The 27,933-nt window shown below is 39.2% G+C and overlaps 1 protein-coding gene across 5 annotated transcripts in view; it reads left to right on the top strand.

The window, feature by feature from the left end:
* Positions 1-27,609, top strand: part of ITCH (itchy E3 ubiquitin protein ligase) — a 124,190-nt gene extending 96,581 nt beyond the window's left edge. For 4 of the 5 annotated variants that reach the window (XM_048819708.2, XM_075118837.1, XM_075118836.1 and 1 more), the window contains 11 exons: positions 672-744; positions 3,069-3,140; positions 7,596-7,684; positions 8,894-9,053; positions 9,354-9,487; positions 11,721-11,861; positions 13,585-13,705; positions 14,300-14,404; positions 19,462-19,558; positions 20,006-20,078; positions 23,277-27,609. In XM_048819708.2, coding sequence (XP_048675665.2) covers positions 672-744; positions 3,069-3,140; positions 7,596-7,684; positions 8,894-9,053; positions 9,354-9,487; positions 11,721-11,861; positions 13,585-13,705; positions 14,300-14,404; positions 19,462-19,558; positions 20,006-20,078; positions 23,277-23,376 — 1,165 coding nt within the window. In that variant the 3' untranslated portion in view covers positions 23,377-27,609. The remainder of the gene's footprint in view (positions 1-671; positions 745-3,068; positions 3,141-7,595; positions 7,685-8,893; positions 9,054-9,353; positions 9,488-11,720; positions 11,862-13,584; positions 13,706-14,299; positions 14,405-19,461; positions 19,559-20,005; positions 20,079-23,276) is intronic. The other variant, XM_075118840.1, reaches the window with a different exon arrangement.
* Positions 27,610-27,933: the final 324 nt, after the last annotated feature.

The following is a 27,933-nucleotide window of genomic DNA, read 5'->3' as shown; positions in this document are numbered from 1 at the left end:
GGATCTTCAACATCCCTGAATATTTTTTTCCCCCTACGTACACCATATTTTGAATGCTTTACAATTCCTAATTCTTGAGGCCCCTCTGATGGCTTGGATCTTTCCAGCCGAGTACTAGATAAGACTCTTTGGCCTCTAACTAATCCACTCAGTCAATAAAAACTATTGTGCTAATGCTGTGTCCTCCCTTCTCCTTCTGTGTATTTTAGTGTGCAGGTAGATGCAAATTCAGTCCTTTAATATATTCTAGCATCCAGAGAACCAGGAAGTGGATCTATGCAGAATTGACATGCCAATTTAAGTCAGGTTGGATACAAGTAGATTGGAAATTGGGGTTGGCATTTAGTTAATTTATTGAAAGAATCTTCTTGTTAACTTTGGGTCAACAAGACATCATTTTTTAAAAATTGCATATGAACCCAGAATCTTTCTAATAGATGCATTTTGCAAGTTAAAAATAAATGTAAAGTAAATTACTCTTAAGGATTTTTTTAAAAAAAGAAAAAAAAACTTTTGTGAATGATGGCCTTTCCGAAGCATTCACACAATTAGAAAACTGGTTTGTTTAACCAGCCAGGTAAACCACATAGCTTCATAATTGTAGTATTTTGAAGCTGTTATCTTGACTTTCAGCAGCGTTTCAGAAATTTATTTTTTCTTCCTGTTTCCAGAGACAATGGGCCCCAGATAGCCTATGTGCGTGACTTCAAAGCGAAGGTCCAGTATTTCCGGTTCTGGTGTCAGGTAAAAAAAAAAAAAATTAACCTTGGGAATGGCTTTGTTGAAATGTGTCCTCTAAAGCTGCATCCAAACAGCTTCAGCTGGGACCATCTAAAAACATTGGAAGCAATTTAGATTAATACAGCTGGCCAGCATGCACTGGCATAAGCTTTAAAACTGAGTAACTATCAGGCTTCAACATGGTTTTAAAACTTTTTAAAACAAAGAAGCGTTCAGTTTTGTCTTCCACAATTATTTTTGTGGTAACATTTCTAAAAGGCTCAATACAACAGCTTATTTCTGCTCTTCTTGTACAGAAGTTTGCATGAAGACATTTAATGGAATTCAGTGTAGATAATGTGGAGTTAGTTTCTGCTTTAATTCCATACTTATAAGGCAGGAAGTCTAAGTCTTCCTAAGTATTTTTGTACTTTGATATATCCTTGAAGCGTCAAACAAATGTACTATGTGGCAAATTAGCTCATTCTGGTGATTAGACATACATATTGATATGCAGGTCTTTATACTCTCAACTTCCCACATATCAAGAGAATAAATCCCTTGGTCTGTAGCATAAGACCAAAAAAGTCTTAGGCTATGTCTATATTAGATACCTTACAGCAGCACAGCTGAACCACTGCAAGGTCTCCCGTGTAGGTGCTCTGAGCCAACAGGAGCGAGCTCTCTTGTCGGCATAATTAAACCACCCCAACGAGCGGCCATAAATATGTCAGCGGGAGAGCGTCTCCTGCTGACATAGCACTGTACACACTGGTGCGTCTGGTGGTGGTGAAACTTATGTTGGTCAGGGTTTGTTCTTTTGTTTTTTCTCACACCCCGACCAACAAAAGTTGTATGGACAAAAGTACTAGTGTGGACATGGCCTTAGGCTCGAAGGATAACATTCTCAAAAGTGTGAAGTGACTTAAACGCCTGAGGAGCTGTCTACAGGAACAGATAGTTTGCAGCAAGCTGCAGTGTGGTCTACCCTGCACTAACCTACCAAGGACTAGCAGCCTGTATGAACCCTGCTGATGTACATTAACAGTTAATGTACTTTGATCTAGTCCTCTTTGAAAAGGAACCTAGATCAAAGTGCATTAACAGGGTGTTAGCGTGCGTCAGCAGGGTCTGCAAGAACAGTTCATCCACATTGGGCTAGTGCAGGGTAGATCACATCCCCACTTGCCAGGAACCAGTTGTTCATGTAGGCAGGCCCTCAGCTTCATTGACTTTTATAACTTAGGCCAGGTCTACACTACAGAACTCTATTGGTATAACTGTCGCTCAGGGGTGTGAAAAATTTGCACCCTGAGCAATGTAGTTATACCGACCTAATCCCCCCTGTAGATTGAACCTATGTAGACAGGAGAGCTTCTCCCATTGATGTACCTACTGCCTCTCAGGAAGGTGGATTAACTACACTGATGGGAGAAGGTTTCCCATAGGCATAGTAACATCTTCACTAAAGCGCTACAGTGGCGCAGCTGCACCACTGTAGCGCTTTAGTGAAGACAAGCCCTTAAGCCAGTGGTCCCCAAACTGTGGGATGTGCCCCCTGCGAGGGGAACATCTTCGGGGGGGGGGGCCCAGGCCGGCCTCCATGGGGGGCAGAGAGGGAGCACCACCCAGCTCTGCTCCGGCCCCTGCACACAGTACCAGCTCCACTCCTGGCCCAAGCCCTGCTCCCAGCTGTGGCTAGGCTCCCCGTTCTCGGCTGCTAGCTCCTGGCCGCAGCCCCCAGCCTGGCCACGACTCCGCTCCTGACCCAGGGGGGTATGGACACATTCCATTCCTGGGGAGGAGGGGGGCACAAGAGGAAAAGTTTGGGCACCAATGTCTTAGGCTCATAAGTCACTCAGGATCTACTTCGAAAATTAACAGAGACACTGGCATCGATAATTTTGCAGTTTGTATTTTTTGTGAGGAAAATAAATTTAAATATATATCAGTTTAAAACTGAACAGCTTTCAATTAAATTTGGGTGAGCAGTTTGTCTTGTTGAGAAGGGACTATAGATCTAGGCAAATTATCACATTGTGCTAGGTTATTATATTAGAACCTGTTTAAAACTATATCATGGGATCATACGTGTCGTAGTGATATCAAAAGCAAATATTTATATTACCATAGTGCCTTAGGCCCCATTGTGCTAGGTGTTGTACAATGAACAAAAGGACAGTCCTACCGCCCCCAGTTTTGATTTTGTTTTTCTGTTTCACATAGGCCAGACAGATTCACCAGTCCCTTTTCTAATTTCTGTTAATTTTGTCTGAATGCTTATTCAAAACACTTATTTAAAAGCTGTGTATATATATATTTCACTTTTGAAACATTTTGCATTTCAGCAACTGGCTATGCCACAACACATAAAGATTACAGTGTCCAGAAAGACATTGTTTGAGGACTCATTTCAGCAGGTATTGTATTGTTAACACATGCTTGCTTGCTTGCTTGCTTTTGTATACAAAGCTGTACAGGGCAAATTTTTTGAACTTTGTAGCTGAAAGAGAACATCACCCTTAATCTTTCGATATCTTAGGACTTGTCTACACTACCCGCCGGATTGGCGGGCAGCAATCAATCGAGCAGGGGTCAATTTATCACGCGATAAATCAAGTCTCTCCCATTGACTCCGGTACTCCACCAGAATGAGAAGCACAAACAGAGTCGATGGGAGAGCGTCAGCTGTCGACTTACCGCAGTGAAGACACCATGGTCAGTAGATCTAAGTACATCAACTTCGCTATTCACATAGCTGAAGTTGTGTATCTTGGATCGACCCCATGCAGTAGTGTAGACAAGCCTCATTAATGATGGTTAAAGTGATGATTTTTTTAAAAAGCACTCATTATGCTATTCCTGGAGTAGATGCATAATTGGATACACAAGACAATGTTAAAAACTTAGCATACAGCTGATATCTCTGTTTGGTGCTTGTGTGTATCAAAAAGATTACATCGTAATTGTTTTGCCTCTCTTCTACTGCTCTGACAAGAATACATGTATCATTAACTGGTGTTTTAATTATTCGGGTTTGCTATACAGAAAACCACAGTCTTTAGCTGGAAATAAATCCTTTTAAAGAGTATTTAAAAGGTTTTTAAGAAAAATAAATCTTCCTTCAAATGATAGTCCACATGGATTCGACTTCTGGTGTGCATACACATTCTTTTGGCCAGCAGTGTCTGTGGGGGCCACACCTGCACCTTAGACATCCTTCCTTTCCTCCGTCCTCCCCAGAAAAAAAAACACTAGAGGGCATAAAGAGTGGAGAGGGCCCAACCATCCCTCCGTTCCTTTTTTCTGCCTGTAGCAATGAGACAGAACTACTGCAATATCTCCTGCTTGATGCACTATATTTAATTTTTTTCTTGGCTAGTTCATCAGTTCGTACAGTTTTCCTTGTTATAATGTCCACTGCCATTTTAAAAAAAAACTAAAACAAAAACAAACTTTTTTTCTGTTAGGTTAAGAGACAACACCTCGTACTAGGGTCTAGCTGCTATGAATGAAACAAAGTCTTCAGCATTCAAAATCTGCTGTTCTTGTGACACAGCTATTCTGCTTTAATGGTGATCACTGCCCGTGCCTTTTTTTGCCTTGGAGAGGGGTACATCCCCAATAAATGCTCGATCTGTCACTCCTCCAAGAGACCACAGAAAGCAGGAGGTCCATCTCAAACTTTTTCTTCTGGAGTGCTCAGTGAGTGCCTTCTCAAGACTTGGTGGGCCCTTTCTTCTCAGCTTCTAAGAGTCGTCTTCTTCTTCTAGTGCTCCTGTGAGCTGTAGCTCAGCTTCAAGCTCCCTGGCTAACTCTTCATTGAAGAGATCAAACCCTTTAGCTGCTAAGACCTCTTCCATCCAGTCATCAGAAAGGGGTAGGAGTGCAGTGAGTGCAGACCTAGGTCACCATCTCTGGTGCCTACTAAAAGGAGGCAAAAAACTTCACCAAGCCACTGTTTAACCTCATGCTGCAATTCATGGTCCAAATTGAGTCTCTCTGATGCCTCCGCAAGACCAGTCACCAGGTATCTACGGTACTACTTGAAACTACTACTTATTCTGGGACTCCAGACAGGGTATCTCCTCTTTTGGAGGAAAAACTTCCTGTCCTTCTGAACGTAGCAAGGAGTTATTCCCCATCCATTCACCTCACAGTCACTCTTATGGGCCATACTGGTCTGAGAGGGACTTCAGGACTCTCCATTACAAACATAGACCCCGGGGGTCTCCTGGGGAATATTGACCAAGTTATCCAACCCTATCGCCCCAGCCCCTTACCTCTGCAATGTGCAGTCTTTCCCTTATTGGGCTCCTCGGGGTATTCAATTTCCTTCCTTTACGGGATGTTGTAGGTCTACTTAAGAGGACCAGTTGTACAGTCCCATTCTCTGTACTGGCAAGATCATAATAGCAAGAAAGAACATCTGCAGGATGCAGAAGGGCAATTGATTCCAGTAGCAGTATCCTCTTCCTTACCAGACAAGGCAGTAGTCTCTTCTATTCCTAGCAAGCCTGATGATTTTAAGATTTTTCCAGGTCTTTTATGTGATATGGCAGAGATCTTGGAGATTCCTGTGGAGGTAGTTCAAGCAAATTTCAAAAAATATTGGATATTCTGCACTCCTCCATACCTGGTAGACTTGCTATACCTATTAATGAAGGGCTTTTGGAACTGGCAAAAGAAAAAAACTGTGGCAGACCACAGAATCAGTGGTATCCATGGCTTAAAGAGCAGATAGATTTTGTCAGATCCTTTCCCAAGTGGTTGAATATTTCTACACCCACCCAGTTCCAGGATCCCTGGTATTGATGGTGGTGCACGGGCGGTCCAATAACAACACAAAGAAACTTGCATTTTTTGGAAGGAAGACCTATTCCTCTGCAAGTCTGCAGATGTGTATTTCAAACTATCAGGCACTTTTGTCAATACATGACTACATCAGTTGGGAGAAGGTATCACAATTTTATAGGACGGCTCTCACAAGAATGTAGAGAGGGTTTGAAATCCATTTTGTCTGAAGGTCAGCCCGAACATTCCTCAGGCTGTTGCGTGCTTATGATACAGTAGCATGTTCAATGGCTACTTCCATCACAATGCACAAGGCTTCATGGCTCCATTCTTCTGGAATACTAAACAAGGTCCAAACAATGATTGAGGACCTCCCATTTGAAGGTTTGCGACCTATTTAATGCCCGTACTGATGAAGCCTTGCATCCTTTGAAGGATTCAAGAGCCATTTTCTTCTCCTTGGGACTACATGCCAGTGTCTCGTAGGAAACAGGCCAGATCCAAAGCTTCATGAGACAGAGACCCTCTGCTTATTACTACAATCCAGAGAGGACACTGAAGCCACTAAATAGGGAGCAGACATTCCAATGCAGGAGACTTTCTGTCTTTTCCTTCTCTACTGTATGTCCCATGTGTACTTGACAGCAGTAAGTTTGACACCATTGTTGAGAACTAGTCCGAACCATTCCAAGATCTCTCTTTTCCCCCCATTTGGCAACTGCCATTTTATTTTGGGAAGCCTGGACTCTGATTACCTTACACCAGTAGGTCTTCAAAATTTATAAGCAAAGGGGTATTTTATCCAATTTCAGTCACTTACTATCCCTACTCTCTTTCCCCATCCATCTTCAAGGACCCCTCTCACAAGACATTATTAAAACAAGAAGTGGATTCCCGTCTAAATTTCAGAACAGTGGAAGAGGTGCTTCTGGAATTCAGAGGGAAGAGGTTTTACTTCCATTATTTCTTTAACCCCGAAGAACAAGGGAGACTGGTACATGCTTCTAGATTTGAGAGATCCAACAAGTTCAACCATCACTTCAAATTCAGGATGGTAACTCTGGCAACCCTAATTCCCTCCTTAGATCTCCACGGCTGGCTTGTGGCTCTTGGCCTGCAAGATGCCTACTTTCACATTTTTGACTCACCTGGCACATAGAAAATAACCCAGATTCCAAATAGGAGCCTCTCACTACCAGTACAGAGTCCTGTCCTGTCGTCTTTCAGTAGCACCAAGAATTTTCATTAATAGCGGTTGAATTTCATGGAAGTATAGAATTTAGCATCGCAACTGCGGATAGCTAGGAAAGCTCTTAAAATATGGCTTTCATTCCAAATTCAAGGTCTCATGGGAGAGCACAAACTGGTTGTCCTTGGACAAAGATTTATATGAAATCACCACATCGACTGGATTGTTGTGAATGTCTGCTGTCTGACCAAATCAGCACAGTCACAAATTTGGTATTATGCCAAAAATAGCACTAAGGAAATTGCTTTGTAGAATCCAACTTTCTTCTTGGAACCAGAAATAAATATGGCCTGTCTGCAAAGATGAGTTTTATCTTGAAAATTATATTGCATCTACTTGTGGGCAGAAACTGTGGAATGGAAAATGTGAATTTGTAAACACATTTTAAAGAATTTATATTGTGGCTTTTTTAGTTGTTTAGCATGTCTGTTAGAGACTTCTCTCGTATTCTTCCTGGCTAGCTTACTATTTAGTGTGACATCTTGGTGGTCCTCAATAGCCCCATTTTCTTTTTGGATTAGCCACTGATTTGGGGTCCAGATTTTCATCCTTTTTATAGTTGAAAGACTATACTTGTTAGACTAATACATTCCATTTAACAATTCTTGTATTCCTTTCTGTCTCACTTTTACACCTTTCATCTTCTGATCCGCTGGATAGAAATGTTTCTGCCAAGCCCTCAAACATTTCCTTAAATATTGCTTTATTCACTGCACCTAGTTCACTTCATGGTCAATGAAAAATGTGATTTACACACTACTGGATAGCAAATAGTAATATTCCAAGACCAGCTGCTTTTATTCTTTATAACCATGTTTTTTCTTTCACTAAGATAATGAGCTTCAGCCCTCAGGATCTGCGAAGACGCCTGTGGGTCATTTTTCCTGGAGAAGAAGGTTTAGATTATGGAGGTGTTGCAAGGTAAACTAAAGAAATGTGTGTTTCACATAACAAATCAATCTGAACACCTCATTCTATGAATATTTGGTGTGAAAGATTCCCACAAGGAGATGTTTTGTTTGCTGTCTTTTTAATATGCCAATGAGAGTTTTCCCCTCTCTCTCTCTCTAATATCACCTCTCCGATTCTAAAATGCATTGTGAAAACTATTGTAGGAGGATGCGTCTTCCTGTGTGAACATATATAAAGTTTAAAGTGCCTCAATAAAGTTTAGAGCAAGCATTTATGCAACTCTGCACAACTCATAAGACAAAACCATGAACTGCAGATTAGAGATTTATTGAAATACCTACTAAATGCTTTCTTATTCATTATTCTCAAAATTTGCTCCATGTGCAAGTCTTTTTATAGTACTTAAAATGAATATGCACAGACTACTTGCAGATCTGTTTTTGCTATACTTTGGGTTTTTTTATATGCAACATTACAAATTTAACCTTATTTAGTATTGTCAATGTGATGTAAAATGCAAGATGACAATATTGTGACGGGAGAGACAGTAGTATATTTCATGCGATTTGCTTTTTAACCTTGGGATTATACTTGAATTTTAATTTGAAAATAAATATCAAACACACATGCTTCCTACCAGGAAATTCTAATTTGTATTTAGTCTTAAGGTTAAAAAGTGAATTCTTGAACTTATGCTCCCAGCAAAGAATTGGAACCAAGTTGTAGTATAATATGGATACCTCTTCCGCAAAAGGTGATAGTGATAATTTTTTTAAAATATGAACCTGTCAGAATTGATCTCTACCAGATTTCCTGCTTCTCTTAGAAAAGCAGCCCTTGTAAATATCTGCCACAGAAAAAAGAAATTAACTTTCTAAACGAGAAATGCTCACTGAACTTAAGCACCCAGGCATACGTTAATGGGTACAATAAACTAAAGCTTAATTCAGTGATGACCTCATTTGAGAACTAGCCAACTCTGGGCAGTAGACGTTCTACTTTTTTGAGCTGCATTAGTAAACCATGTAGCGTACTGACACCTACTGTCTGTTAGCAATTGGTAACTTAATAATTTTCTGGACAGGCCAGTTTTACCAGTTGAGCACCAGCCAATCCCTAAAATAATTTTTAGCATATGTAGTAGCAAGGATACTTTCTAATGTCATCCCATTTTCTTTTGAAGTCTTCATGATTTTTTTGTTTTTTGTGTGGTTTCAGGGAATGGTTCTTTCTGTTGTCACATGAAGTGTTGAATCCAATGTATTGCCTGTTTGAATATGCAGGGAAGGATAACTACTGCTTACAGATAAACCCAGCTTCTTACATTAATCCAGACCACCTGAAATACTTCCGTTTTATTGGCAGATTTATTGCCATGGTAAGTTCAGATAATCAGTGCTCATCCACCATAGTGTGTGTTTATTTTTAAATGGTTAGTTTAAAACACAGCAGTTGTTTCAAATCAAGAGATGAACTATTTAGTGCTTTGTTGCCAGATGGCTGGCTGTAACAGCTAATACATTCAGATCACATTTTGAGGTGTGCCATTAGTAGTGATGGTATTACAGAACATCTTACAACACCTTTGGGCTCCAGGGTTTATTTGATACACTATACTGTAATATTAGGTAACCAAGCATCCTTTGGATCATTCCTGGTCTGTTTTCATGTTTTTTAGGCTTTGTTCCATGTGAGATTCATAGATACAGGTTTCTCTTTGCCATTCTATAAGCGTATCCTAAACAAGCCAACAGGACTCAAGGATTTAGAATCTGTTGATCCAGAATTTTACAACTCTCTCATCTGGGTAAAGTGAGTTTCTAACTTTTTCATTCGTTCTTTAAATAAAAATCCAGATGTTTTTGATGTTTCATTTTATTTGTGTAATTTAGATGTAAATTTGAAATGTTTTGCAGACAGATTTTGAATAACAGAACTGTATAAATTGCAGACCAGCACTGAACTTCTTGCATTTTACTATAATTCCAACCTACATGTTCAGTAGTTCGGTAATGCTAAGGTTAACTGTCCTCCATAATTCACTAAATATTGCATAAACTAGAATTCTGTTTCTGCTTGTTTTCCCGTTGAATTAATCTGAGCATAAGCAGTCTTACACATTGTTGGAAATAGAAATGTCTGAATAGATAATCAAATATTGTTTCCCTAACAGTAGATTCAATATTTAAAAAAAAAACATCTTCAGTGTAAGTTAATGTAAAAGGTGTTTCAGTGGAATCAGCTAATACCCAAACCCAGTATTACTTTCTTTTCAAAAAATTCTTTTCTTTTTATGAAAAAACAAAACCAAAAATAGGCCAAGTATTAGGATGTCTGAAATGAACAGTTAGTGGATCTCAACTTATCCTCACTTCCATCTAATCCTTCATCAGTCACCCCATCCAAATTCTACTTGTCTCATAAAACTTTCAAAAAAATATACTCTATAGTGTGTAAAAAAAAAAAAAAAAAAAAAAAAATTTCTAAAGCATTTAAAGCACTTCAAAGTTAAACTTGATTAAAACCCCTCTGCCTCTTCGTATCCTTGACTCCTCTGCTTCCTTGCACCCCCTCCTTTGACCCCATGACCTTTCACCTCTTTTCTCTCCCATCTATGCCCTCTCAATATCCTGTCCATGCTCTATGCACCCGTACCTCATAGTTTTCCCCTACCTTGAAGGGCCCTTCTCCCCTGCAAGGGAGACAAAACAAATTTAGAGTTTGTTGTCCCAAGTCATTTTGGAAAGTTGAGTAAAAACAAGTTATAAAACTTCAGGTGTATTTTGAAAACATCATAACTTTAAGATTTTTTTTTAAGCAAACTTCCAGAAAAAACTCTATTCTTGATTGAGGTGTAATATTAAAAATTTCAGTAAGATTAATTACTTTCTGGGGAAAGTGGAGGAAGATTTGAAAATAATGCCAAAAAATGGAAAGCTAGATTCAACCTGATGATTAACAAGGAGCTGATCCATAATAATGTAAATATAAGAGAAAAATGGGCCCTGTGGATGTCATCAGTAGCAAAAACTATAGGATTGTAGTTATTATTTATAAAGCATCTGCATTGCTGGAGCACTCAAGATGCTTTATTTTATAATAAAATAATATGAAGAATGTAGTTTTAAAATGCCTTATAAACTTAACAAATAAAAACAGGGAGGAGTCTCTTTAAAATGAAGGAAATGGAAACTGGGAGTAGGAAACAATAATTACAAGTCTTTTAAGGGTCAAACTTAAAAACACTTTTTGGAATAATAAATTTTAATAAAAAGACAATACTTACTTAGTTCTACTTGAGTGCAGGGGACTGGACTGGAAGACCCCTTGAAGTTCCTTCCAGTCTACATTCCTATGATTCTGTGACACTGAGCTATATTTAAAACTAGGGAGAAATTGATTGAGACAGGTTTCATAAAGAAGTCAGTCCCACACCTGCAGAGTCACCACAGAAAGGCCCAGTGGCTTAGCAGTTTAAGACTGAGTGAAGGGAACTTTAGCTAGTAATTGGGGTTTGAGCAAGGTACCCATGAAACTGAGGCTTAGAAAGGAAGTATAATCACTAGAGCTTATATATTTATCGGCTTTAAAGTCAAAAGTTCCATCATAAAATCAGCTTGGTATATCATCATCAGCTAAAGGGGGGGAATGCAGGGATGCATTTTTTGATACAGTACGATCACGTTAACTCCAGATATCAAGTACTTCATTCTGCATAAGCTGAAAATGGCAGAAAAGCCCTGCTGAAAGACCTACAAGAGGGAAATAACAATAAATGATCCTTGTAATCATGAGAGGGCATGTGTTGCTGATGCAAAGCCATCCAACTAAATTACTGTTTAGCCTGCACACATTGTACAAGTAGAAAAGTGTACATGTAGCATCAGAGACATAGCTTTTATTGGAAAGTAGTCAAAAGTGATTCTTAACTTGAGTCATGAACTCCGAAAAAGTTTATTTAATAAGACTCTTGATAAAAACCTCATCTAATTGGCACAGGATTTCTTTGCAGTTCTTTACAATACGTGGTGTTTGCTTCTTGCAGAGAAAACAATATTGAAGAATGTGGCTTGGAAATGTATTTCTCAGTGGATAAAGAAATTCTAGGCGAAATAAAGAGCCATGATTTGAAACCTAATGGTAGCAACCTTCTGGTCACAGAAGAAAATAAAGACGAATATATTAGGTAAGAACAAATGAAGTTTTTTTTAATCTATTCCTTTACCTCCATCTATTTCTTTCCCTAGTTAAAGCAGGAGTTGAATTTGTCTAGCTACATAATTTAAAGCCCACAGAAATACTTTAAATGAACAACTCATAATGTTAGCAGCAAGTGACTGTTCTGGATGTTGTTTCTGAAAAGTGACTTTTAAAAGAAGCTGAAGAGCCACTTTTATACTGAAGATGTTCAAGCTTAATGTCCAATATGCTCTGATAGTCAAAAATCTGAATGTTAGATTATAAACCATTTCAGAGTCTACTGAGATACTAGCCTACCACTTTTATACTGTCAGATTTAAAACTTTTGTTTACATGTCATGTGTTTTTTAATGTTTCTTTCTTATTGTCTGTTTATCAAAAATATGTTTAGAAGTTCTGTTCTCAGCCGGTTGTCTGTCTGTAGTGCAGTCAAAATGCTTATTTTGTGATGTCACAGTCAGAGGTCTGGAAAACATGGTGGTAAATATGAGATTGACTTCACCACAGGAACATTCTGAAGCTGTGTTGGGTGGGAGGGATTCTTTATTTGAAAAAGACACTGTTATGTTGAATACTAGCAAAGGGAATGCAGGAGTGTATGGGCCAAGTAAACTTGTTAATATTGAAGTCAATTCCTCCAAATTTGCTGTAGTACGAAAACCCTCCTTACAGATATGGACTTTCTGAAATAATACCTTACACCAGTGATGTGTATTGGAGGCAGAGAATAAACTCAATCTCATTTTTTCATTTCTAAATGATTTATTCTATTAAGATTACTGTTGGTTGGCAGGTCTTGGTATAATTACATGACTGAGCTGTGATGGTGTCAAACATTTCTAAATAAATAACACTAAGTCACACAAAGGGTAACACATTAGATAGGGAACACTTTTATATTTTGGAAGATATTAATAGAAAAACCCCTGAACAGAATCTGCAAAAAAAACCCTTCTCTTCTAGCTTCCAGCAGCCCAGGTAAAGCTTGAATTCCTATTGCACTCCCACTTCTCTGTCTCTTCCTCTGTACCCTGCTTTGTCTCCTGAGTTGCTAGGATTGATATCCGAAATTAGCCTTCTCTCCTCTAGACTCCAATTCTCCAGGTTAGGCTTGAATTCAGCATAATATCTGCTTCTCCCTGGGTTCAGGTTCTCCGGGTCTCCTGCCTGCTTTTCACCCTTTTATTTATGGAGAGTGGAATTTCTGACACAGAGCAAAGTTTCATGATTAACAGACACAAATATGGAACTTTCCAAATGGACATAGTCGTTTCTTGGTAAGCTAGCAGTCCTCATTATCTTCACCAGTACAACTTGACCTAGTTTTTCCCTTTTCATGGTTAATGACTGAGATTTCTGGGGAGAATATTGGACAAAAATACAGTTTTTTGCTTTTTTCTTGAATACCTGGGGACTGCTGTGCACTCATTAGTATAATTGCTGGATAGATACCGCCTTCTCTTTGGTCGTGTAAGCTTTTTCTTAGCGGAATGGTCAGAAATGAAAGGTTTTAACTTTCACTTCAATGCTGGTTTGCACTGTATTGAGATAAGGTTACAAATTATGTGGTGTTTTGTCCTCAGAACTTTCCATAATACTCTTTAACATAGTTCACAGTTCATCACAAAGTGGGCTAACAAAAGAAATGTGGATCTGGGCAGCTTGGGACAGTTTAAATGACAGATTACCTTATCTTTTTCCTTTTCCAGGTTGGTAGCAGAATGGAGACTTTCCCGAGGTGTTGAAGAACAGACACAGGCTTTCTTTGAAGGCTTCAATGAAATTCTTCCACAGCAGTACTTGCAGTACTTTGATGCCAAGGAACTAGAGGTGAGGGACTTATTTGGGTATGGGTAAGTACGGTTGCAATTAAAGTGAACAAGACTCAGTGGGAGTCCAGCCCTCAATTTGCAAAACAGAGCTGTGTGATTGTTGAAGAAACTGTTGGTTAGTGGTGAAAATTTTTCCTAAACAGTTTCTTTAGTTAATACATTTCCCCCAGGAAGCATTTTTTATTTAAAAACAAAAATATGGAAAAGTTATATACACAGAAGAGAGCAGTGTTACTGTTCACACTGGGTAGTCATTTTTAATATTTCTTTTAACCGAGCTCTATATTTGAGGTCCAAAAACAGGCAGTTGTTCATCTTTTCATTAGGGAAGATTATCCCATTCTGTCTGGTTTCTTCATAATCAGAGATTACCCTTTCCTATAGTAGGTCTGAATAAAGCTCTGTGTCTGTGAGGTCACCAGCATTACTGCTTATTGATAGGTGGAAGCAAGCAGCTACTTTAAAATAAAAAGTGAATATACAGTCATAGTAGGTGTTTCCAAGTGCAAGCACAGATGTCCTTTGCTGCCACTGTATAGAAGCCATTGAAACAAAATATTAGCTTATACTTCTATATTCTCCCCCGAAAAAGGTGCTTTTATGCGGAATGCAAGAGATTGACTTGAATGACTGGCAGAGACACACCATCTATCGGCACTACACCAGGACCAGCAAACACATTATGTGGTTTTGGCAGGTTTGTGGTTGATTTTTCCTTTATCTTTAAAAGTAAGAATTACAGAAGGAGTGGGACGATGCTACAGCACGATGAGTAAAAACCAAAATCACAAAGCAAGTCTGTGCTACCATAATAGGTCCAGTTCCACTTTATTTGTGCAAAGTAATGCACATTGGAAAACATAATCCCAACTATACATACAAAAAGATGGAGTCTAAATTAGTTGTTACCACTCAAGAAAGAGATCTTGGAGTCATGGTTGGCTCTCTGAAAACGTCTGCTCAATGTGCGGTGGCAATCAAATAAACTAACAGAATGATGGAACCACTGGGAAAGGGATGGATAGGACAGTAATTATCTTAATGCCACCATATAAATCCATGGTACACCCACACCTTAAGTACTGCATGCAGTTCTGGTCACCCCATCAAAAAAAAAGATATATTAGAATTGAAAAAAGTATAAAGAAGGGCAACAAATTTGGTTACGGGGATGGAACAGCTTCCATATGAAGCAAGAGAGTAAAAAGACTGGCTGTTCAGCTTAGAAAAGAGACGACTAAGGGGGAATATGACAGAGGTCTATGAAATCATAACTGCTGTGGGGAAAGTGAATAAGGAAGTGTTGCTTACCCCGTCATATAACACACATACTAGGGGTCATCCAATGAAATTATTAAGCAGCAGGTTTAAAATTAACAAAAGGAACATAAGAACGAACACACTGGATCAGACTAATGATCCACCTAGCCCAGTCTCCTGTCTTCTGCCTGTTCTGTTCATTCCCTCTGAAGCACCTGGCATTGGCCACGGACAGAAGACAGGAGACTGGGCTAGGTGGATCATTAGTCTGATCCAGTGTGTTCGTTCTTATGCTCTTTATGTTAGGCTATCATGCAGCCAGACAAAATGATCTGGCTGACACCTTCCTCCATTCTCCGGTAGTCAGACAAGCAGAATGAAAATACCAGGTTCCATCCCAGGATTTGAGCAGTTCTATCTACACCCACTCCTGACTTTTTAGATGGATCCATAATGAATGAGAGAATTTGTCAGAGCTGTGCTAGGTCACCCCAAGACAGACACTAAAAAGCTTGGTGTTTTTGGCGGAAAAATTTATTCCAAGGAAATCTATAACTTCAGATTGCCAACCATCACACCTGATTGTTGCAGTATGACTTCTCCAAGTAGGAAGCCATATCCTGTTTAGTCACCAAGCTGCCTGAAGATTCAAGGGAGCAGTTTCAGTCACTCATGGCTGAGGATTGCCTCATAGCTTATTCAGTGCTGCACACTTCTCAGTCTATGGCAACGGATGTAATGATGCAATTCTTGGGAATCCCAGTAGAGGTGCAACAAACGATTAAGGGGCTTCCCCTTAGAAAGGTGTGCCTTGTTCTTTTCCAGAACAGATAAGACTGCACACTCTAAAGCACTCCATAGAAATAGAGAACACAGCAATGGCTGAAGTGTTAAATGCCTTTTTTGTTTGTTTTCAGCAAAAAGATTAGCAGTGATCAGACGAATAACATAGTAAACATCAGTGTAAATGGGATAGTTTCTAAGGCTAAATCTGGGAAAGAACAATTTAAGAATTACTGTACTTAGACAAGTTAGATGTCTTCAAGTTGGCAGTGCCAGACAAAATACATCCTGGAATACTTAAGAAACTGACTGAAGAGATCTCTGAGCCATTAGCAATTGTTGAGAACTCATGGAGGACTGCAGAGATCCCAGATGACTGGAAAAGGGCAAATATAGTACCTATCTATAAAGTGGGAATAAGGACAACCCAGGGAATTATAGACCTGTCAGCTTAACTTCAGTACCTGGAAAAATTATGGAGCAAATAAACAATTAATTTGTAAGCACCTAGAAGATAATAAGGTGATAAATAACAGTCAACATGAATTTGTCAAGAACAAATCATGTCACACCAACCTAATATCTTTCCTTGACAGAGTAACAAACCTTGTAGATGGGGGGGAGCAGTTGATGTGATATATCTCAATTTTCTTAAGGTTTTTGCTACTGTCTCTCATGACCTTCTCATAAGCAAACTAGGGAAATTTGCCTAGATGAAACTACTATATGGTGAGTGCACGATTGGTTGGACAGTTGTACTGTTTTAGTTCACTGTCACGTTGAAAGGTCATATCAAGTGGGGTCCCACAGGGATCTGTCCTAGGTCTTGTTCTATTCAGTATCTTCATGAATGATTTGGACAATGGCATAAAGAGTGCACTTATAAAGTTTGCGGTTCTAGGAGGGGTTACAAGCACTTTGGAGAACAGGATTGGAATTCTATATGATTACAAACTGGAGAAATAGTCTGAAATAAATAGGCTAAAATTCAGTTGGGACAAATGCAAAGTAGTACACTTAGGAAGGAAGAATTGATTGCACAAATACAAAATGGAAAATGACTGCCTAGGAAGGAGTACTGCAGAGAAGGATCTGGGGTTATAGTGGATCATAAACAAAATGAGAATCAACACTTGCAAAAAAAGCAAACATCACATGAGAAGTAATTCTTCCACTCTACTCAACACTGTTAAGATCTCAACTGGAGTATTGAGTCCAGTTCTGGGCACCACACTTCAGAAAAGATGTGGACAGATTGGAGAAAGTCCAGAGAAGAACAACAAAAATGATTAAAGGTCTAGAAAACATGACCTATGTGGAAAAATCTAAAACACTGGGTTTCTTTAGTCAGAAGAAGAGAAGACTGAGGGGGGAAGTACCTAAAGGGTTGCTCTAAAGAAGAGGGTGATAAATTGTTCTCCTTATCCACTGAGAACAGGAAAGAAGTAATTGCCTTTAATTGCAGCATGGGAGATTTAAATTAGACATTAGGAAACTGTCAGGGCAGTTAAGCACTGGAATGGATTACCTAGGAAGGTTGTTGAATCTCTGTCATTGGATGTTTTTAAGATCAGGTTAGACAAACCCCTGTCAGGGGATGGGCTAGATAATAGGTGGTCCTGCCTCAGTGCAGGGGACTGGACTAGATGACCTCTTGAGGTCCCTTCCAGGCCTGCATTTCTATGATTCTCTGATAAGAATAGTTCTGAAGTGCTTGGGACTCTACACCCCCACAATGAAAAGGACACTATATCATCCTCTATACCAGCCTAGACAGCAATATTACCATCAGGCAGACCAACCTAAGAAGAGGAAAAGATCACAGAGGAGGCAGCAGATGCCTGCCTTTTCCTCAGGTAAAGGCATCCCCAGTCCTCAAAATAGCAGATTTGACTCATTTGAGGACAGCGTGCCAGTTGACCTGGATCCATCTGGCCCTTTCCTGCCTTTCTGGAACAGTTTACCCCATTTCCTGCAGACGTTTGTAGAGCAACAGCATGGTCCTCGGTCTGTACTTTTACCAGACATTCCAGACTGTTGCTTCAAGGAAAGATCCAGATGTAGGCAAGGCAGTCCTACAGTCCCTCTTCTGATGAGACTTGGAGCCCCACCTCCTGAGGTAACAGCTTGGGAGTCACCTACAATGTAATGGACATATGTAAGCACTCAAAGAAGAAAAAGCAGTTAGTGACCTTCTTGTGACTGCTGTTTTTCTAAATGTGTTGCATGTGTCTGTTACACGACCCACCCTTCTACCCCAGTGCATCAGAGTCTACCACTGGATTCTAGAGCAAAGGAACTGGAGGAGGGGTGAGGCTTTTCTGCCCTCTGAGGAGCTGAGCAGTGGGCAGGGCTGCCCAGTGGGTACTGCTGGGGAAAATTCTCCAGCACCAGTGCAGATGCCTACAGTGTAATGGACATATGCAACACAACTCAGAACAACAGTTAGGAGAAAGTAAGTAGCCTTTCTTTCTATCAAAGAACTTGCAGCAAAGCCCACCCTTCTATCATGCATCTTATTAATAAAGCCCTACACAGATCAGGAAAACATACTACCTGCTAAAAGAAAGAAATGGCCATAAGGTGTGAAGAAGTAGTTGCCCTAGCAGTGCTGATGGTTTTCAGCTTTATGATAAAGTATTTCACAACTTCTGCTGGGATGGACCTAAGATCAGAGAGACTTGTTAACAGGTTTCCTCAATTTAGGAGTAAAAACCTGCCTTGTAGGGGCAGCTAGTGACTGGCGCTACTGACCATTCTGAACCCCAAAGCACTGAAGGTACTCCAGTATCCTGCCCAGCTGTCCCTCTGCGTCCCCGGGGCTTTATTACAAAGTGTGAATCTGAAATGGAGACAGAGCATTAGTGATGCTACTCTCAGTCCCTGCATACAGCAAGCCTGGAAATACGTATTTTCCTGCAGGTGCTGGAGACATTAATTCCCTTATGACTGCCATGACCCTTGGAGAACTAGATGTTTGGCTGTTGGCAATAGGCACTACAGCTTAGTTATTCAACCGGAGTTTAATTTTTCTGTTATCAAAATTACATTCTGCTCTCTTCCCTCCTCCCCCAATATATGAATACTGCCACCAACATGGGAATATAGTCCCAGGAAGGGTATGTTTCCTGTTACACCAGTAGAAAGCCGATCTTTCAGTCAGACGTTAGCATATCAAATGTTGGATACTGAGTGTCTGATCTTCAAAATGAAGATTAGAACGGTGTAGTATTAAATGATGATCACCTTTTGGACAGTTAGTATTTTAGAATATTTTTCAGAAACCTATTTTCTGTCTTTCCTAAAATAAAAATATTTAGGAGCTATCTTGATGCGCTCCAAAGAAAATTCTGGTAGTCACTTATGCAGACAGAAACTCAACATGTTCTTAATTCTGAATAAAGAAACCAAGTAACTTAAATGTAACATAACATGTAACTTTTTATGTTCCTCTTCACCTAACTCATGTTCTTTCGGGCAAGTAATTTAACCTCTCTATTCAGTGCCTTATTTGTGAAATGGGGATCATAATGCTTCCCTAACTTTGTAAGGTGCTGAGAGAGACTTTATTCATGCATACTATTACTGCTCCAGAGGATTTTCACAGTAATATAACTAATTGGTTAATTTATGGTCATAGATGTTCTTTGTGAAAATAATTGTGTGTAGAAGGCGCACCTACATATCTGTTTTATATTCGTTCCCTTTCAGTTTGTGAAAGAAATAGACAATGAGAAGAGAATGCGACTATTGCAGTTTGTTACAGGAACATGCAGATTACCAGTTGGAGGATTTGCTGACCTCATGGGTATGTAGAATAATCCTTCTAATGTATTAGCTCATTTTTTAAAAGGACAAATTGTATTTTGTGATTGTTTATGAACAGCTTTTTTGTAATGAATCAAATCAAATACATTTCACTAGCTATTCTCATAATTCCCCATTATATTTCAACCATGGCAGGGTGGAGAAAAACATACTGATCTCGAGTGCTCCCAGACTGCCTTCAAAACCATTTCTTTAAGTTTGTGCACTTCAACATGTAAATGGTTTGATCTGGCTGGAGATGAGTGATTGAAGGCAGACTTCTTTATTCTTCTATTGCCAGTAAAGATAATCTTGTCTTTTTGGGGTGCTTTAGATTTGATGTGTAGAATATTATGTACTGCATTAAGGAAAGCTAGCTATGTCCCACACTTTCTCATGCCAGTTGCAAATATGGGTATCACTTTAAAATACTTGATTTTTATTGCAGGGAGCAATGGACCCCAAAAGTTTTGTATTGAAAAAGTTGGAAAAGAAAACTGGTTACCCAGAAGTCATACTTGGTGAGTACTCGTTAGATTAGAATATTATTGTCCTTCTAATAATCCTTTGTTAGACTACCTTAATATTTTAGCAAGGGTTAATATAGCAACAGTTTATTTTGGGACTCTAAGCATAAGTGATGCTCAGAAATATATAGGGGTCCAGAGATTACAAAGAAAAATTAACTCTGGCCTGGAATCTGCTTTACAGCCATAATCACCCTGTATTCTGCAAATCCTACATTAGCTTTAGCGAAAGTGGAGAATGCCCAGGACCTTTTGGAGTCGAGCCTTAAGTATGGATAATCATTTTGAACTGAATCGTAGTTTAGTATAGAATCAAAACAATTTTATAGTTCTTACTCTAAACCTTAGTGATCCACATATTTGTTTCCAGTGGGTAATCAACCATTTATTTTTTTAACTTGATTTACATTTTTATTGCCCTCCATTTGTTTTTCTGGCCAGCTGTAGCAAACAATACCCTCTGCAAAAGTGGAACTGCCTGTAAAAGGAAACTGACCCCACACTTCAAGAAGGATGTGGGAAAATTGGAAAGAGACCAGCGGAGGGCAACAAAAATGATTAGGGGGCTGGAGCACATGACTTACGAGGAGAAGGCTGAGGGAACTGGGATTATTTAGTGTGCAGACAAGAAGAATGGGGGAGGGGGTTGATAGCTGCTTTCAACTACCTGAAAGGGGGTTCCAAAGAGAATGTATCTAGACTGTTCTCAGTGGTACCAGATGACAGAACAAGGAGTAATGGTCTCAAGTCTAGGTTGGATATTAGGAAAAACTTTTTCACTAGAGGGTGGTGAAGCACTGGAATGGGTTATCTAGGGAGGTGGTAGAATCTCCTTCCTAAGAGGTTTTTAAGGTCAGGCTTGACAAAGCCGTGGCTGGGATGATTTAGTTGGGGATTGGTTCTGCTTTGAGCAGGGGGTTGGACTAGATGACCTCCTGAGGTCCCTTCCAACCCTGATATTCTATGATGAGCATCACATAATCCTAGTTATTTTCCTTCTACAGCTAGATCCAGATAGAAAGCATTTCTTCCGGCACTGGTTGTGCCTCAGTTGATAGTTTGGTGCTTGGCATGTTTTGATGGACATGTTAGGAGTCCAGTATTTATATTGCATGAAATGTATGAATGCTTTGGAGTATGGCAGGGAAGGCACAAATGATATTGAGACTGCTTTTTGGAGTGTGGTATGGGGGATACATTAGACTAGTGCTCTACAGCTGAGATAGATGTTTCAGTAAAAATAAAGTATTGACACAAAATGGAGCCAGGATAGTCAGAAATTATGAATAGCTGTAACTCTGACTTCAAGTTTCAGAGTAACAGCCGTATTAGTCTGTATTCGCAAAAAGAAAAGGAGTACTTGTGGCACCTTAGAGACTAACCAATTTATTTGAGCATAAGCTTTCGTGAGCTACAGCTCACTTCATGCGATGAAGTGAGCTTTAGCTCACGAAAGCTTATGCTCAAATAAATTGGTTAGTCTCTAAGGTGCCACAAGTACTCCTTTTCTTTTTCTGACTTCAAGTTGTTTCTTATATAGCAATTTTTTTCCTTGTAACTGCACTTTCTATAAATAAAGCTTTAATCTTAGCTCATAGCCAGCTGTCTTTTGTAAGAATATCCTTGGGCAAGTCACCTGCAGTCATTGAACCTGGAACCTCCAGATCTAAAAGCATGAGCTTCTACTGCTTGAGCTAAAAGACAAAATCTGTTAGCACAGAGGCAAGGACCCGTAACTCTGTCTATGTGGTGCAGTCACTATCAGGAGACAGTGTCATGCTGTTAGTGTAGGTTACATAAACATCTGGCCAAAGGAATGTCTCAATTAGTTGCCAGTTTCGAAAGCTGTAAGGGTCTCTGGAATTGTTTCCTACTGTGGTAAATCTTATATAAAGATGATTGAATGCCAGCACAGTCTGACTGTTGCCATTTTAACATACTAAATTTGTTCCTTCCTGCATCAAGAGAAGCTCAAATTTTTCATGACTTTAAAGTTTAGTTGATTATTATATATTGTTAGAATCCTGCCCTTATTCACTCCAAAATAACTTGAACCTTTCAACAGCCAGAACCTGTCTTTAACGTACAGCACGGTCTCCATATTCTGTGGCATTGTCGTACAGCATACTGAAAATTCTATGGCAGCTTCATTTATTTTTTTTTTTTAATACTGTGAATAAATCATGAGGATCTGTTTGTTATGATATTTAAATTCTCTGCCTGTAAAGGCATGGGGAGGCAGTTCGGGATTGGGTAAGCATTTTAGCTTTATATTCCTGCTAAAATGTTTAGCAGTGAAATAGTTGAGTGTGGACATTGAAACATATAGATGCCAATTTTAGAATCGACATATCATTGAGATAAAGTCAATTGAAACCTCACAAAGCTGCTGTCTGCAAATTGAGGGAGAGAATACTGCTTCTCTTTTATACGTGAGTCGCATTTTCAAGGTTATTTTCTCAAAAATGTATTTAATTTAAAGTTGAAAGTCAGACAAATATACTGTGGCAAGGGGTAGTTGTCTCTGCAAATTCTACAGCTGCACAACTTAGACTACACAGCTATTGTGTAACTTAATTTAAAAATTGCATATAAACTTACTTCCAAAAAAGTCAGCATTAATCTGGTCTCATTCCATCAATCACAATGCATTTATATTAGAAAATTTCCCCTTTGACTTAAAAAAATAAAAACAGAAAAGATGCAACTTACTCTCTTTGGTAGACCCTTTCCTTCAGCCATTTTCATTTTTCTCAGGGGGAAAAAAATAAGCAGTTTTAAGTAGAGTAATATTACCAGTGCATACACTTTTAAAAGTGACTAATGATTTTGGGTGCCCAGCTTAACACTTTAAAGGGATCAGATTTTTAGTTAGTGGATAAGTGCGCCACACTTCTGGAAATCCAATCTCTTTCAAGTGTGTCAAGATTTGCACCCAAAAATAGGGACATCTGAAATCACTGGTCACCTTTTGAAAATGTGTAGACCCAGGCTATCAGTGGATTTTTTTTCTTTCTCCATCTAAATATAAAATAAATAGCTGTGTAATAAGTGTGATTTCCACTCTGGATAGTGGGGAGTTGAGTACCCTGGATTTATGTTCAAGGTGCATCTGTTAGTAAAATGATTGGTTTTGTTGTGTTTTAATTTTTTTAAATTCTTTTTTAGAAGTTGTTTAATTTTTATTTTCAGTTTCAATCGCTTGGACCTGCCACCCTACAAGAGTTATGAGCAGTTGAAGGAAAAATTATTATTTGCAATTGAAGAAACAGAAGGATTTGGGCAAGAGTAATCACATGTGTGAATTTGCACCCCGAAGAACATGAACTTGTGTGATGTATGTTCTTCTCTTCCTCTGCTTGTTGCACATCTCATTGTAAAGTAAACTTGACTAGGATTTATTTAAACAATTACTAGTGTGTAAGTAAATGGATGTTATCCTGAGACTTTATCCCCACTAACTCTGGATTTCTACAGAGCCCTTCCAGAAATCAAATCAGCAAATTATTCATCTACAAATGAAATGTGACCTAACTAGAGATTTAATACAGCTCTCAGCTCTGCTTTGTTTCACAATTCATTAATTAGAATGTGTCCTCCTTAATGACAGTTTTTTAAAAACTGGGCTCTGTCTTTCCTTTTTAATAGCATTTCTTCTGCTACTGATGCACTGGGAAGTGCAATGCTGCAGCATCCTCATAAGCCTCTTTACAACAGTGTTATTAGAGCCAGCTTGTAGCCAGCCTCTGGGTACTATGAGCAGATCCATTGCTTGGCTGTTGTTTCTTACTCAAGTGTGGCCTGACTGTTTGTTTGTTTTTTCCCCTCCTGGAGCTTGTTCACGTTTCATTTTGATTCAGATCATTGCTAAGGGGGGGTGTAGAACTACTGCACATGTCCAGAGTATAGCTTGTTTTGTTTTTTAAATCCTGTTAATTCTGGCATGATAACCTGTCTGAGGTTGTTGCCATGTTTGAGCGCCCTCTCCTATCTCAGAAGAATTTTGATCCATTTCCATATAATACACACACTTAATGTCAGATACAATATTAACACTGTGGTACTTCAACACTCATTTTGCAAAAGATGAGACCATCTGGGATTTCAAGTAAATGCACTGAATACATTTGCAGATTGCTGTTTCTTATCAAATGAGTTAATGGAAAGTAGACTTGATGTTGCTGTTAAGTGCCCAATCAAATAGTTTTCTTCTAGGATTTTATCCTGTTGTCAGGAAGAGGTATACCATGTAACTGGATTCTAAAACATGGCTATAAAGCAGCCTCAAAATTGTATTGCTTTATAATTTTAGTGGAGAACGGATGTGCTATAATTGGCTAAGAAATAGTCAGTCCTAGAAAGTTTAGTCAAGGATTGCAGACGTCCAAATGTTGATATATCAGTAAATTCAGTAACTCCGTAGAGGTTAGAACTAATGTGTTCAGACTAACTCGGCCCTGAGTTGCTTCTGAGCAGTAACTTCTGTAGTGTGTGTTCTTTCTGATTTGGACGGATAACACCTTTCGCTTCCTGTTATCTGTTAGTATTACAATTTTCTAACAGCATACAATAGTATTTTACATTATACTTCCTCTTTTGGAATTAATGCACTTTCTGTATATGGTCAGCTCTCTCCCTGGCCTTCCTTCCTCCGGATGATTAAACTTCAATGGGATGAGTTTCTAACTATGGGAAGAGAGATGACGCTTGAAACGGCAGTAGTGCATGTTAATGCATACCTGCTTCTGCCTCCAGAGTGTCACAGTGCCCTTTGGAAGGCTTCTAATATTAGAGTTGGAAGAGGACAGATGGGCACTGTCCAATCGAACTTTCATCTGGGAAGAAAATGTTTCTTAACATTTATTGTGAGGGCTTTTCTGTACCAGGTCATGCAAAGGGATCAGTTGTTCCTCAGCATGTGCTTGTAAGAAGGGGGAATGGCTTAGACCTCTAGTGTTTTTACTTTCTTTGCCATGCATAGTCCAAGAAATGCATGTAAACATGTTGCTGGTTTTAGAGAAACTGACCCACTTTTATCTTTTCCCTGGTGGATGAGAAGTGAACTGACTTTATCTTACCTGGAGGAATGTCTGCCAACTCCCAAAACATCTGATGAATATCTTGCAACATATGGCTCATGGAACAAAAGCCTGATAAATATTTTCTGTTGATGATTCTTACAATGAAGCCTAGTTATCTAACATATTTACGAGAAAGATTAGATTAAGTGAGATAATGGGAGATTAAGCTATGGAAAATAGTTTTTGTGTTCTGCATAATGATTCATGTTTCATGTAGGGACCTAGATATATTAATGTATAAATATCACCCAGAAGGCTTTCTGCCCTATATTTTTAAAATAAAGAATAGTTATAGTTGAAATAGCCATAGCCCTAGTTCTATAGGGTGAGGCTGTTTAATATTTTTATGGTTGAAATGTTTAGTTCAGGAAAAAGGTAAATGCTTGTATATATTTTTGCAGTCCGGGGTCTCACTTATTCCATTTCTTCCTTTAATTTAAATGGCATGTTTATATGTCTTTACTGCTGTATTAGGGAAGGGGAAAGGGGGCTGGATATCCCAAGCACCAGAAGTCATGTTATAAAATATTGCAAATAAGAAATATTTCACTGAAAAATTAATCTGTAAAATGAAATATTGAATTTTGGCCAAAATGTTAACATTTAAAAATAGGTTTATAGTAAATGTTTAAATTAGCAATATTTATGAAAACCATACTAAAAATTGCTTTTAAAATACATTCTGCTTTGTAAGCATTGTAAATGCTAACAGATCTGTTAATTTTTTACAGCATGTTTTGTTGAAATAAAAAGGAATTAATACGAGCAATTAATGCTCTCTTCTGCTCTTTACGGGGATCTGGGGAAACCATCATGTGTGCAAGCACACGGTTTGGCACACCAGGTGATGGGCAGAGTGACTTTGGACTCCAAGTGATCTTTGGTAGAGATTAATGAACATGTATCTGCCTTTCTTAAGTTGATTTAGCAGCCTGTAAATTGCAGTAAACTGATACTTTGTCTATACTGTATGCATGTGAGAATGTCAGTGGATCCAGTTACATAAGATTTACAATAACGCTATTTAGGATTTGGCTTTATGAAGATGTTAATTTTGATTAACATAAGTTCAGTGGATCAAAATTGTTACCGCTAACACAGTCTGGTATTTCTGGGTAGTTCAGAAAATGTTAACATATTAATGAAATGTGTCGTAAAAGAGTCATGACTTAAAATTTGCTGCAGTATAAATAGGGCCTACCAAATTTACGGTCCATTTTGGTCAATTTCAGTCACAGGATTTTTAAAATTATAAATTTTATGATTTCAGCTATTTAAATCTGAATTTTCATGGTGTTGTAGTTGTAGGGGGCCTGACCCAAAAAGGAGTTGGGGGGGGGGGTCGCAATGTTATTGTAGAGGGGGTTGCGGTACTGCTACCCTTATTTCTGCTCTGCTGCCGGTGGCAGCGCAGCCTTCAGAGCTGGGCATCCGGAGAGCAGCCGCTGCTGGCCAGGAGCCCAGCTCTGTAGACAGAGCCGCTGCCAGCAGCAGCGCAGAAGTAAGGATGGCCTGGTATGGTATTGCTACGCTTACTTCTGCGCTGCTGCCTACTGAGCTGGGACCTCAGTCAGCAGATGCCACTCTCCAGCTGCCCCCCTCTGGCGGCAGCAGGACAGAAGTAAAGGTGGTATGATATGGCATTGCCACCCTTACTTCTGCCCTGCTGCTGGCAGGGCGCTGCCTTCAGAGCTGGGCACCCAGCCAACAGCTGCCACTCTCCAGCCACCCAGCTCTGAAGGTAGTGCAGAAGTAAGGGTGGCAATACAGCAACCCCCATAAAATAGCCTTATGACACCCCCCCCCCCCCCGCAACTCCCTTTTGGGTCAGGACTCCCAATTTGAGAAACACTGGTCTCACCTGTGAAATCTGTTTAGTGTAAGGTAAAAGCACACACAAGACCAGATTTCACTGAGGGCTGGGGGGAGGTTGGGGAGACAAGATTTCACTGTCTGTGATGGGTTTTTATCATGGCCGTGAATTTGGTAGGGCTCTAAGTATAAAATTTTATATATATATTTTTTTTTTTTAATTTATCCAGTTGATTTGTGTAAAAGAAAAAATAATTTGTGACCAAATATATTGCAGTTTTTAATATATGACAAAAAAGCAAACTGTGGTATAACTCACCATTTATTTGTTTCATGTTTTCCTAACATTCTGCACTGGATTTGTAATCTAAACATCTTCCACTCCGTTGGTATCTCCAGCCCCCCTTCCTGTTTTTGTGTGTGTGTGGTGGCTTTTCATTTTCTTTCAGAATCATAGTTTGTAAATATGTGCTCTAGTGAACTAGTATATGAACTAGGATCAGCAGCACTGGATTGTAAAATACTGTACTGAAATTCCATTGTTGAATTTTCCTTGAACTGTAATTTTAAATACTCAGGTAACTGTAAAAGTATCTCAGAAAGTCAAATACTTTTATAAAAGTACTTCAAGAGCTGGTCTTCCTGTCATCATTTCCTTTCCTGATATGAAACTTAAGTTTGTAATTACATGTTCCCTTTAGCAGTGGAAGCTGTAAGGTTGGTTTGTTGTCAGTTCACTTCTAGGAACGGTTCTGCCATGGTTAATCTCAAAGGAACTCAGCAGTGTGATCACATTATTGTGGGTTTTATGATTGGTTTCATCACAGCCAGATGTCCCATGTCCTGACTTTTAGGAATTATTTTATTTAAAGTTTAGTGCTGTACCTGGATCCTGTGCCTAGAGCATAGTGAGAATGATGGTCCGAAGAAGCAAGATCTAGGTCACTGGGCTGCTT

This window comes from Caretta caretta, chromosome 13, assembly GCF_965140235.1.
Source record: "Caretta caretta isolate rCarCar2 chromosome 13, rCarCar1.hap1, whole genome shotgun sequence".
In the NCBI taxonomy this organism is placed as follows: domain Eukaryota; kingdom Metazoa; phylum Chordata; order Testudines; family Cheloniidae; genus Caretta; species Caretta caretta.
The sequence above is the reverse complement of the archived record's forward strand: the minus strand, read 5'-3'. Positions and strand labels throughout refer to the sequence as shown.